This window comes from Pseudorasbora parva, chromosome 20 (genome assembly GCF_024679245.1).
Source record: "Pseudorasbora parva isolate DD20220531a chromosome 20, ASM2467924v1, whole genome shotgun sequence".
NCBI classification, from domain to species: domain Eukaryota; kingdom Metazoa; phylum Chordata; class Actinopteri; order Cypriniformes; family Gobionidae; genus Pseudorasbora; species Pseudorasbora parva.
Window position 1 is genome coordinate 42,816,550 of NC_090191.1, and position 13,078 is coordinate 42,829,627.

General features: G+C 46.2%; 1 protein-coding gene across 10 annotated transcripts in view; it reads left to right on the forward strand.

Annotated features, from left to right (window-relative positions):
* The window catches only part of agbl5 (AGBL carboxypeptidase 5), a 114,276-nt gene that overhangs the window by 3,433 nt on the left and 97,765 nt on the right, over positions 1-13,078 (forward strand). For all 10 annotated transcript variants that reach the window (XM_067428194.1, XM_067428195.1, XM_067428197.1 and 7 more), the window contains 7 exons: positions 53-224; positions 1,583-1,752; positions 5,461-5,638; positions 6,419-6,597; positions 9,285-9,786; positions 10,437-10,606; positions 10,688-11,017. In XM_067428194.1, the coding sequence (XP_067284295.1) occupies positions 53-224; positions 1,583-1,752; positions 5,461-5,638; positions 6,419-6,597; positions 9,285-9,786; positions 10,437-10,606; positions 10,688-11,017 (1,701 nt within the window). The remainder of the gene's footprint in view (positions 1-52; positions 225-1,582; positions 1,753-5,460; positions 5,639-6,418; positions 6,598-9,284; positions 9,787-10,436; positions 10,607-10,687; positions 11,018-13,078) is intronic.

The window sequence follows — 13,078 nt, forward strand, 5'->3', positions numbered from 1 at the left end:
TGCTGTGATCAGTGTGTGTTGTGTGTGATCAGTGTGTATTGTGTGTCGGCAGCTCATGGTTCTACTTCAGTGTGCGCGGGGCGTTGCCGGGCAGACTCTTGAAGATCAACATGATGAACATGAACAAGCAGAGCAAGCTTTACTCTCAGGGCATGGCTCCGTTCGTCCGCTCGCTGCCCGTTAAAACACGCTGGGAGAGGCTCCGCGACAGACCCACGTTTGAGGTAAACTCACGCTAGAAATCACTCCATCTTCCTCCTCCTCTTCATCTTCCTCCTCCTCTTTCTCTTCCTCTTTCTCTTTCTCTTCCTCGTCTTCATCTGACTGGATAAAAATAGTTCTAGGTTCATGTCTAAAAATATCCAGCTATTTTTACTGAGCCATAAATAACTCCCGAATGCATTCAGCTCAATGTTGTGTGTGTGTGTGTGGGTGTGTGTGTGTCCTTGTTTATATTACATTGTGGGTACCAAATGTCCCCATAAGGAGAGTAAAACCTGAGATCTCCAGCCAGCGGTCCCCACTTTTCAAAAGGCTTATAATTCATACAGGAGGAGTTTTTTTGAGAAAGTAAAAATGCAGAATGTTTCCTGTGATGGGTAGGTTTAGGGGCTGTGTGTGTGTGTGTGTGTGTGTGTGCGATGGGAAGGTTTAGGGGCAGTGTGTGTGAGTGTGTGTGTGTGTGTGTGTGCGATGGGAAGGTTTAGGGGCAGTGTGTGTGTGATGGGTAGGTTTTAGGGGCAGTGTGTGTGTGTGTGTGTGTGTGCGATGGGAAGGTTTAGGGGCAGTGTGTGTGTGTGTGTGCGATGGGAAGGTTTAGGGGCAGTGTGTGTGTGTGTGTGTGTGTGTGTGTGTGTGTGTGTGTGTGTGTGTGTGTGTGTGTGTGTGTGTGTGTGTGTGTGTGTGTGTGTGTGTGTGCGATGGGAAGGTTTAGGGGCAGTGTGTGTGTGTGTGTGCGATGGGAAGGTTTAGGGGCAGTGTGTGTGTGTGTGTGTGTGTGTGTGTGTGTGCGATGGGAAGGTTTAGGGGCAGGGGGATAGAATGTACAGTTTGTATGGTATAAAAGACACAAAGATAGTGAACCAGATGTGTGTGTGTGTGTGTGTGTGTGTGTGCGATGGGAAGGTTTAGGGGCAGTGTGTGTGAGTGTGTGTGTGTGTGTGTGTGCGATGGGAAGGTTTAGGGGCAGTGTGTGTGTGATGGGTAGGTTTTAGGGGCAGTGTGTGTGTGTGTGTGTGTGTGCGATGGGAAGGTTTAGGGGCAGTGTGTGTGTGTGTGTGCGATGGGAAGGTTTAGGGGCAGTGTGTGTGTGTGTGTGTGTGTGTGTGTGTGTGTGTGTGTGTGTGTGTGTGTGTGTGTGTGTGTGTGTGTGTGTGTGTGCGATGGGAAGGTTTAGGGGCAGTGTGTGTGTGTGTGTGTGTGTGTGTGTGTGTGTGCGATGGGAAGGTTTAGGGGCAGGGGGATAGAATGTACAGTTTGTATGGTATAAAAGACACAAAGATAGTGAACCAGATGTGTGTGTGTGTGTGTGTGTGTGTGTGTGTGTGTGTGTGTGTGTGTGTGTGTGTGTGTGTGTGTGCAGATGTCAGACAATCAGTTCATCCTGTCGTTTGTTCACCGTCTGCTGGACGTCCGAGGGGTCACCACGTATTTCTCCTTCTGTTATCCGTTCTCATACACTGAGAGTCAGGACATGATGCTGCAGCTCGACCAGAAGTTCCTGAGCGCCACACACACGCTGGGGCCCTGCAGGTACCATACACACACACACACCATACACACACACACACACACACACACACACACACACACACACACACACACACACACACACACACACACACACGTACAATATAATAAAGTGGAAGCGACAGGGAACAGCAACTCAGCCATGAAGTGTTAGGCCACATAAATCCCAGAGCGGGGTCAGCGCATGCTGAGGGTCACAGTGCACAGAAGTCTCCAACTTTCTGCAGAGTCAACAGCTCCAGACCTCCAGACTTCTGTGGCCTTCAGATGAGCTCAAGAACAGCGGAGAGAGCTTCATGGAATGGGTTTCCATGGCCGAGCAGCTCATCCAAGCCTTACATCACCAAGAGCAATGCAAAGCGTGGGATGCAGTGGAGTAAAGCAGCCGCCACTGGACTCTAGAGCAGTGAGACGTGTTCTCTGTGAGCGACCAATCACGCTTCAGCCTGACTGCATTGTGCCAAGTGTAAAGTTTGGAGGAGGGGGGATTATGGGGTGGGGTTGTTTTTCAGGGGTTGGCCTCTTAGTTCCAGTGAAAGGAACTCTTAATGCTTCACCAAGACATTTTGGACAATTTCACGCTCCTGACTTTGTGGGATCAGTTTGTGGACGGCCCCTTCCTGTCCCAGCATGACTGCGCTCCAGTGCACAAAGCGTCGCTCCATAAAGACATGGATGAGGAGTTTGGTGTGGAGGAACTTGATTGGCCTGCACAGAGTCCTGAGCTCAACCCGATAGAACAGCTTTGGGATGAATTAGAGCGGAGACTGAGAGCCAGGCCTTCTCGTCCAACATCAGTGCCTGACCTCACAAATGAGCTTCTAGAAGAATGGGCAAAAATCCCCATAAACACACTCCTAAACCTTGAGGAAAGCCTTCCCAGAAGAGCTGGAGCTGTTAGAGCCGACTTCTTATTAAACCCCACGGGTTAACAATGGGAAGCTCATGTGTGTGAAGACAGGCGTCCCAAAACTTTTGGCAATATAGTGTATTTCAATGCACGTTGCGTTATTTGTATTTTTTGAACACTGCATAATTTATTGCACATATATTCATTCATGATATATTAGAAATGTATTTAAATATCTTTCTTTTTAATGGCTCTTATTTTCTACACTGCAAAAAATGCTTTTCTTACTCAGTATTTTTCTCTTGTTTCTAGTCTAAATATCTAAAAATTCTTACATTAAGAAACATTTACTAGACAAGTACAAATTATTGTCTCGTTTTGGGAAAAAAATAACTCAAAATGAAGAGAGTTTCTGCTTAAAATAAGATAAATAATCTGCCAATGGGGTGAGAAAAATAATCTTAATTCAAAACCGAAAACAAGATTATTTTTCTCCTGAGGCAGCGGACAGGTACCGGCAGGCCAAGCGGACGGCAGCCCGGGTAGTTGTGGAGGCAAAAACTCGGGCCTGGGAGGAGTTCGGTGAGGCCATGGAGAAAGACTATCGGTCGGCCTCTCCGAGGAGATTCTGAAGAGATTCCGAAGAGATTCTGGCAAACCGTTCGACGCCTCAGGAGGGGGAAGCAGTGCCCTACCAACACTGTCTACAGTGGAGATGGGCAGCTGCTGACCTCAGCTGGGGATATTGTTGGACGGTGGAAGGAATACTTTGAGGATCTCCTCAATCCCACCGACACGTCTTCCTTTGAGGAAGCAGAGGCTGAGGGCTCGGAGGGGGACTCGTCCATCACCCGGGCTGAAGTCATCGAGGTAGTTAATAAGCTCCTCGGTGGCGAGGCGCCGGGGGTGGATGAGATTCGCCCTGAGTAAATGGTAAATGTAAATGGACTGCATTTATATAGCGCTTTTAACAGACCCTATGGCCATCCAAAGCGCTTTACATTTTGCCTCACATTCACCCATTCATACACCGACGGCGATGTCAGCCACGTAAGGCGCCATCCAGCTCGTCGGGAGCAGTTGGGGTTAGGTGTCTTGCTCATGGACACCTCGACACTTGGTCAGGTGGAACCGGGGATTGAACCACCAACCTACTGGTTTGTAGACAACCTACATGAACCACTGAGCCACTGCCGCCCCTACAAGTACCTTGTACCTTAAGAGTACCTTAAGTCTCTGGATGTTGTGGGGCTGTCTTGGCTGACGTGCCTCTGCAGCATCGCGTGGCGGTTGGGGACAGTGCCTATGGACTGGCAGACCGGGGTGGTGGTCCCTCTTTTCAAGAAGGGGGACCGAAGAGTGTGTTCCAACTACAGGGGGATCACACTCCTCAGCCTCCCTGGGAAAGTCTATGCCAGGGTACTGGAGAGGAGGATTCGGCCGATAGTGGAACCTCGGATTCAGGAGGAGCAGTGTGGTTTTCGTCCCGGGCGTGGAACGCTGGACCAGCTCTATATCCTTCACAGGGTGCTGGAGGGATTATGGGAGTTTGCCCAACCGGTCCACATGTGCTTTGTGGATTTGGAGAAGGCATTCGACTGTGTTCCCCGTGGCACCCTGTGGAGGGTGCTCTGGGAGTATGGGGTCCGGGGCCCCTTGCTTAGGGCTGTACGGTCCCTTTATGACCAGAGCAGGAGCTTGGTTCGCATTGCCGGCAGTAAGTCAACGTTGTTCCCGGTGCATGTTGGTCTCCGGCAGGGCTGCCTTTGTCACCGGTTCTGTTCATAATTTTTATGGACAGAATTTCTAGACGCAGCCAAGGGCCGGAGAGTGTCTGGTTTGGGGACCACGCGATTTCATCACTGCTCTTTGCAGATGATGTTGTCATGTTGGCAACCTCAGACCGGGACCTTCAACATGCACTGGGACGGTTTGCAGCCGAGTGTGAAGCGGCTGGGATGAGAATCAGCACCTCCAAGTCCGAGGCCGTGGCTCTCAGTCGGAAAAGGGTAGCTTGCTCACTTCAGGTTGGTGGAGAGTTCTTGCCTCAAGTGGAGGAGTTTAAGTATCTTGGGGTCTTGTTCACGAGTGAGGGAAGGATGGAACGGGAGATTGACAGACGGATCGGTGCAGCATCTGCAGTAATGCGGGCGATGTACCGGTCTGTTGTGGTGAAGAAGGAGCTGAGCCGTAAGGCGAGGCTCTCGATTTACTGGTCAATCTACGTTCCTACTCTCACCTATGGTCATGAGCTGTGGGTCATGACCGAAAGGACAAGATCCCGGATACAGGCGGCTGACATGAGCTTTCTCCGCAGGGTGGCTGGGCGCTCCCTTAGAGATAGAGTGAGAAGCTCGGTCACTCGGGAGGAGCTCAGAGTAGAGCCGTTGCTCCTTCACATCGAGAGGAGCCAGCTGAGGTGGCTCGGGCATCTATTTCGGATGCCTGCTGGACGCCTTCCCAGGGAGGTGTTCCGGGCACGTCCCACCGGGAGGAGGCCCCGGGGAAGACCCAGGACACGCTGGAGGGATTATGTCTCCCGGCTGGCCTGGGAACGCCTCGGCTGACCCGGCCCCGGATAAGCAGAAGATAATGAATGGATTTTAAGTAAAAACTCTCTTCATTTTGAGTTATTATTCCCCAAAACAAGACAATTTTTACTTGTCTAGTAAATAGTTCTCATTTTAAGATTTTTTAGATGTTTGGACTAGAAACAAGACAAAAATACTGAGTAAGAAGAGCATTTTTTTGCTGTGTACACAAGCCTCCGTTCTCCCGGAAGCTTCTTGCCTGAATGTCTCAGTCGTGTGTGTGTGTGTGTGTGTGTGTGTGTGTGTATGTGTGTGTGTCTCTCTCTGCAGTCCGGCGGAGAGTGTTTATTATCACCGCGAGCTGCTGTGTGACTCTCTGGACGGGCACCGGGTGGATCTGATCACGGTTTCGTCCTGCCACGGTTTGCTGGAGGAGAGAGAGCCGCGGCTGGACCGACTCTTCCCGGACCTCAGGACGCCACGGCCCCACCGCTTCACCGGCAAACGGGTATTACACACGGCTCGATTTACACACACTTACCAGCCATGAGGTGTGAGTTGCTCATTCTTTACTTGTGTGTGTGTGTGTGTGTGTGTGTGTGTGTGTGTGTGTGTGTGTGTGTGTGTGTGTGTGTGTGTGTGTGTGTGTGTGTGTGTGTGTGATGGGTAGGTTTAGGGGCAGGGGCAGTGTGTGTGTGTGTGTGTGTGATGGGTAGGTTTAGGGGCAGGGGCAGTGTGTGTGTGTGTGTGTGTGTGTGTGTGTGTGTGTGATGGGTAGGTTTAGGGGCAGGGGCAGTGTGTGTGTGTGTGTGTGTGTGTGTGTGTGTGATGGGTAGGTTTAGGGGCAGGGGCAGTGTGTGTGTGTGTGTGTGTGTGTGTGTGTGTGTGTGTGTGTGTGTGTGTGTGTGTGTGATGGGTAGGTTTAGGGGCAGGGGCAGTGTGTGTGTGTGTGTGTGTGTGTGATGGGTAGGTTTAGGGGCAGGGGCAGCGTGTGTGTGTGTGTGTGAGTGTGATGGGTAGGTTTTGGGGCAAGGGCTGTGTGTGTGTGTGTGTGTGTGTGTGTGTGTGTGTGTGTCTGTGTGTGTGTGTCTGTGTATGTGTGTGTGATGGGTAGGTTTTGGGGCAAGGGCTGTGTGTGTCTGTGTATGTGTGTGTGTGTGTCTGTGTATGTGTGTGTGATGGGTAGGTTTAGGGGCAGTGTAGAGGGATAGAATGCACGGTTTTTTCCGCCGATGGAATGTCCCACATTTCACAAAAACCTAACGTGTGTGTGTGTGTGTGTGTGCAGGTGTTCTTCCTGAGCAGCAGGGTTCACCCCGGAGAGACGCCGTCTAGTTTTGTCTTTAATGGTTTCCTGAACTTCATCTTGAGTCAGGATGATCCGCGCGCTCAGACGCTCCGCAGGACGTTCGTCTTCAAACTCATTCCCATGCTGAACCCCGACGGGGTCGTCAGGGGTCATTACAGGTCAGAGGTTGTGTTGATTGAATATTAATGACGATTTTGTGTAACTTTTAAACCGTACATAACACACACACACACACACACAGTCTCATATTAATCTTGAGTATCTGTAGAGTCGTGTTGATCCTTCATATCACACAAGAGTCTTTAGTTTATCATATTTATAAAAGACAGATACACTGAACCGATTCTTTCAGAAAACAGCCGAGTCTGTGGAGGCGTGCAGTGGGCGGAGCTAAAGACACACACACATTTAATTATTTTATTTGGAATGACAAATACTGATTAAAACAACACAGCATCCAAATATTCACAAAGAGCTTCTCATGTTTATCCTGACAATACAGACAATGCAAACAGTCACGACCGCATTAATCAACAGGTTATGGATAAAGATGACATCGTCTTCTCCAAACATGCAGACTGCCGATGATCGCTGACACAGAACAATATCTGGCTATTTGCTTAGAGCTCTTCTTACTTAATCCAGCAATCTGCAAGCCTCTGATACATAGTCTATGCACATGTCCTAAACTACCCAAAATAAGGACAATTAGTTTGGTCCTGTAGCCACACACTGCCAATACATTTGCTAACGGTTGGTATTTTAGCATTTTCTCAGAAAAACAGAAGTCCATGTACGCATCAAAACAACAGCCCACTTCAAGAATCATTCATGTTTAAAGTCATCGATGGCAGTTTTCAAACAGAATACATGCTCATTCATTCCCTGCCTCTCTATGTATGCTTTTTGTTTTATTGACAATGTTCCTGATTCCACTAGCCAAGGTAAAATCCTGCATAAAATGCACTTCATAAATACCTTGTATATAGTGGGAAGCAGCGATATATCCCTCCAGGTGGACGGATCTTCAGGAATGTTGTCTTTCTCGGGGATCCTATATATTATAGCCCCCTTCCAGGAGTCAGGAACTTTACGGTTGTTTAGACAGACATTAAAAATCTGAGTGAGTGTCAGTATAGAGAATTGTTTTGTTGCCTTAAGTACTTCATAGGTCACACCGTCTGCACCACATGCTTTGTTATTCGGGAGGCTGCAGAGCACACCTGAAATCTCCTCGGCGGTGAAATCCGCGGTTATGGGATAACACCTCGGGTCTTCCAGGTCAAAAACACCGCACCACGGAGGACTGCTGATCTCCTGGTCTATCTGTGCTGATTGACATTTCGCAGCATAATACTCATACACTTTATTGACGTCGTTTATCGCAGGTGGGGGATCTAGGTAAGTGCTGCTATTTAGAATAATATCTATTGCCTTACTCCTACGGTGTTCCCAGAGATAAGCTAGTTCATCTTCGCTTACCGCTCTGGTTGCTCTCGTACTGCTGGAATTTGTCGCTTTATTGAGCGCCGGCTGAATGGTTTCCCGAACAAAGCGCAACTGCTGATTTATCCATTCAGTGAGCGTCTCTGGATCGGGCCTCGGTGGGAGCGCTCTACAGAGGGGGAACTTCCGAAGGATTCTTACGGTGTACTTTAGCAAAGGTACTCCTAATGGTCTCCCATCTTTATGAGTTGCTGTATAGGATCCATTTCTGTAGTATACTCCACATAAAATGGTTATAAGTTTAGTCCAGTAATGCGGGTTGCTTCCGGTGAATTGTACTATTTGTCTATTATTAATTAATTTAACATCCAGGACTTTCCTGAACTCTCTCTCCTGTGCCTGAAAGTGCATCCATTCTTGATCAGAAAGTGGGCGATTGTACTGTTCAAAGTTCGCCCAAGTGGCGTGCAGATGGTTACTTTCAGGACAAACATTTGTCGGATCATGGATTCGCCATCCGATGTTATGGATCTTACCGCTTCTTAAAGCAGCTTTAGTGGCGAACCTCAGGGTTGAGACCAAGCACATTGTGAGTAGTCCTGACATTAACATGTTCTAGCTCTTTCTGCGTTTTCGGCGGCAGCTACGACGGGTGTAGATGTTAATTTTCCTAGTGTAGCATGTCGGCGGGCAGCGTGCGAGCGTACGTCGTCGCCATGTTGGAACACACACACACACACACCCAAATACAGAAACACACACACACACACACACACACACACACACACACACACACACACACACACAGAACTCCGGAAACATAAACTGCATCCACTGTTCCCTTAACTCTGGGTTATTTGGGAAGCTGAACAAGCGGATCTTTCCCTCACACACACACACACACACACACACTTCTTTACTGACATTGTTGATCTCGTGTCTAAACACACAACGGCAGCGCTGCCGACGTTTGGGTTACGGGAGTCGAAGCTCGTTGATGTGTGTGTGTGTGTGTGTGTGTGTATGTGCGTGCGTTCATCTGTGTGCCCATATAAGGAATTTTGCCCTTTATGATGTCATACACGGCCGTACTTTAAATCTCTGAAAGTTGTTTGAATCCTGAAGGAGTGTATTTGCCACAGAAATACTCCGTCACACATCCAAATCGTGTTTTGGAATGTTGTCCGTGTTTATCGATGCTAATGGTCTAATCTGATTCAATGATGTATGCTAAGCTATGCTAAAAGGGCTATCGCCAGATGAAGAGATCGGCTGAATGGATTCAAAAACGGTAAAACTCAACAGTTTAACTCTAAGGGACTTGGAAAATGAGCCTATTTTTTTAAAAAAGTAGGTGTTCCTTTAATCAATTATTTTAAGTGTGTGTTTGTGTGTGCAGGACGGACTCCCGCGGTGTGAATCTGAACAGACAGTATGTGAACCCCAGTCCAGATCTGCACCCCTCCATCTTCGGTGCCAAATCTCTCCTGCTCTACCACCACGTGCACAATCGCCTCGGCAACAACACTCCCTCCGCCCTCAAAACCTCCAACCAATCAAACACCGGCCTTCCTGTGACCACGCCCACTGAGCTGGAGCGCTGCCTCAACCACCGCAACGAGGCGGAGCGAGGGGACGGGCCGACCTTTGCCCTCTCCGAGATCCCGATGCAGCTGGAGGAGAGCTGGGAGAAAGGCGGAGTCGAGAGGGAGGCGGGGCCTTGTGACGAGAACGAATCAACACAGAGCAGCGGTGATGCGCCGGTGGTGACAAGCCCCGCCCCCTCTGAGCAGATCCCGCCCCAGGAAAGCGGAGTGGCGTATTATATAGACCTGCATGGCCACGCCTCCAAGAGAGGATGCTTCATGTACGGCAACAACCTGACGGACGAGAGTCAGCAGGTGTGTGTGTGTGTGTGTGTGTGTGTGTGTGTGTGTGTGTGTGGCAACACATACTGTCATCTCACTTTCATGTGGTTTCATTTCACCCCTTTGCTAATTTGCCTCTTTTTTTTAAACCTTTTTTTCTTGCCATAAAAATACATTTCAGTGAATCAGTTGTTTTAAATGAAATTGATTATTTTAATGTTTTAAATTAATTATTTTAATCAGTAATTAGTTGTGTTGTAATTTTAAATATTTCCAATATAGTCAGTTATTTTAAGTTTTTACATTTAATCAGTTATTTAATTGTTTTAAATTATTTTAAGTTAAATTAATTTAAATTTGATCTGTTATTAATTTTTTTATGTATGTAATTCGTTATTCCTTTTTTTTATTTAATCTGTTATTTTCAGTGTTTTACATTTATTCTGTTATTTAAATTTTTTAAATGTATTGTTATTTGCAATTTTTCAATTTAGTTATTTTAAGTGTTTTAAATCTGATCATTTATTTAAAATGTGTTAAAAACAAAAATCAGGTATTTTCAGTTTTAAATAATATTTAATCAGTTATTTCAGTCTTCAAAATTTTAAGCTATTTAAAAAAATTAAAAAATAATATTTTTAAGTGTTTTAAATGTAGTCATTTTAAATGTTTCTGCCTTCCAGGTGGAGAACATGTTGTATCCGAAGCTGATCTCCCTAAACTGCGCCCATTTTGATTTCCTGGGCTGTAATTTCTCCGAAAAGAACATGTACGCTCGGGACAAGCGCGACGGCCAATCGAAAGAGGGCAGTGGACGTGTGGCCATTCACAAAACCATCGGTCTGATCCACAGGTACAGACCCACAATCAGACTCCGTCAAGCATTGAAATGTACATTTGAACGAGTGTGTGTGTGTGTGTTTCCTGTCTTTAGTTACACACTGGAGTGCAACTACAACACGGGCCGGTCGGTGAACACCATCCCACCCGCCTGTCACGATAACGGACGAGCCACGCCTCCTCCACCGCCCGCTTTCCCGCCAAAATACACACCTGAGGTGTACGAACAGGTGGGGCGAGCGGTTGCCGTGGCAGCGCTGGACATGGCGGAGTGTAACCCGTGGCCGAGGCTGGTTCTGTCGGAGCACAGCAGCTTGCAGAACCTGCGGGCCTCCATCCTCAAACACGTGCGGAACAGCAAAGGCCTCAATTCTGACACGCGGAGGAACGCCAACACCAAAACCAGCAGCCCACCCAAGCCCACGTAAGACCCGCTTACCGAAGCTCACTAAAGCCCAAGCCGTGATAGGACATTAAAGGGCTGATGAACTGAGAAATAATCTTTCCCTCTGAATTTGCCTCACCAGCATGTCATCCTCAATAAACTCGTCTCCGGCGCAATGACTCCGATCTTTCAAGTTTTCATTTTCTTGTGTGATCGACGCACCATCCTAAATGAACCCGTCTCTTGCGTGATACCCAAAATTTCGAATATTCCATGAATTATGACTTGAAGGGTGTCCAGAATAATAATCCTCCGCTGTGTGTTAATAGGCCAGAGGAGAACTGAGTCTGGTTTCTCTAAGGTTTATTTTTCTCCATCATGCCCTGATGGAGTTTCGGTTCCTTTGGTCGCCTTTGGCTTGGCTTGCTCAGTTGGGGACACTAACATTATGATCAGAGTTATTCAACTAAATATACAAATAACATTAATGAATTAGGCCTTTTTTAATTCTATAAACTATCCAAATCAAACTAGCCAAATGTAATTCTGCTGCAGTATTGTCCTGTTTAACACTGAAGCTGCTTTGAGACAATCGGCGTTGGAGAAGAGCGATAGAAATAAAGCTGATTGATTGATTTATTGAGCTTTTGATATATAAAAGATAATAATAATAAACATTTTTATTTATAATGCACTTAATATTAAACAAAATCTCAAAGTGCTACAGACTTAAAAACAATTAACAACAATAAATAAATAAGTAAATAAAATAAAATAAATAAAACTGAAAGATTCCTGGAGATAGCAGGGAGCGTCACCATGGATGCACTGGTCGGTCAGCACATTCTCTGTAAAAAATATTGTTGGTTTAACTTAAAGAAGTAAGTAACCTGGTTTCCTTAAAATGTTGAGTTCATTGAAATTACAAATTTGAGTTGATACAATGAAGGAAATTGGTTGAATAAACAGAAAATCTAAATATTATTTTATCTGAACCACAAAAAATTTGATAAATCAAATAGCTCAATTTGGCATGTTTCTCTGCGTCATCAAACATAAAACTAGGGCCCAAAAAAATGATCACGTTATAATTTTCCATATCAGGCGATATCGATAAATATCACAATAAATGTAAAAGCTTTATTTCTTTAAAGTTTAAAGGCAAACTTTAGTGAAAGATGAGGAAAACAGACAGTTAACTGTGGTTTTAAACTATCCTTTATTGTCGAAACATGACAAACACTTCCCAAACAAGTGAACAATTTATTAAAACTGAGGTATTTATTTATTAAAATATTAATTGTGGTCAACATTTTTTTTTACTCTACACTTTATATCAATAATATCATTACTTAATTGTGTAAGTAGTAAAACACTAAAAACGCAAACGGGCAAAAAAAAAAGCGTTTTAAGAAACATTGAGTCCCCCCTCTCTTGCCTTACAGTGGATTGGTCCACCGTGCATCGCTCTCTGTCACACACACACACACACACGCCCATCTCACCGACACACACACCTCACCGACAGTGGCCCGGTCGTGAGAGGAGGGAGAGAGCAAAGTTCAGTCTTTGTGGATCTCCAGTAAGGGCTGCCTAGTCTATCTTATTCATTTTAAACATCAGATGACGTTATTTCACTTTTGATACAGGCGATGCTGAAGTCATACATCACCAAAGACAAACAATTATGATAGCGATCATGTATAAGTCCGATGTTTTAGGGATTATAGTTTGGTATCGTAAGCGTTAGCTTGTTGTCAATAATCCACTACAACTAACAAGGTGATAATAAGCCTAGCCTGTGTGTGAATGTAGTTAATGTAGATTTACCGCTGTGTTGGGCTCAGTGTTATCTGGAAGAACTTTGAAGAATCGCGATAATTTAATAATTAAATTCCGCGTAGTGAACCTATGATAAGCAGTCCACGCACGTCGCTCTGTTTTATGTCGGATGGGATCGCCAAAATATCTACAAACCACTGAAGTTGAGCGAACTAACTTCTCAACGATATCTGTGTCCTCCGAGCTGGGCGTGGGCTCTGAGTTTTCTTCATTCTCTCTCATTTTTCTCGCTCCACTTCACTCTGATCCTCCAAGCCT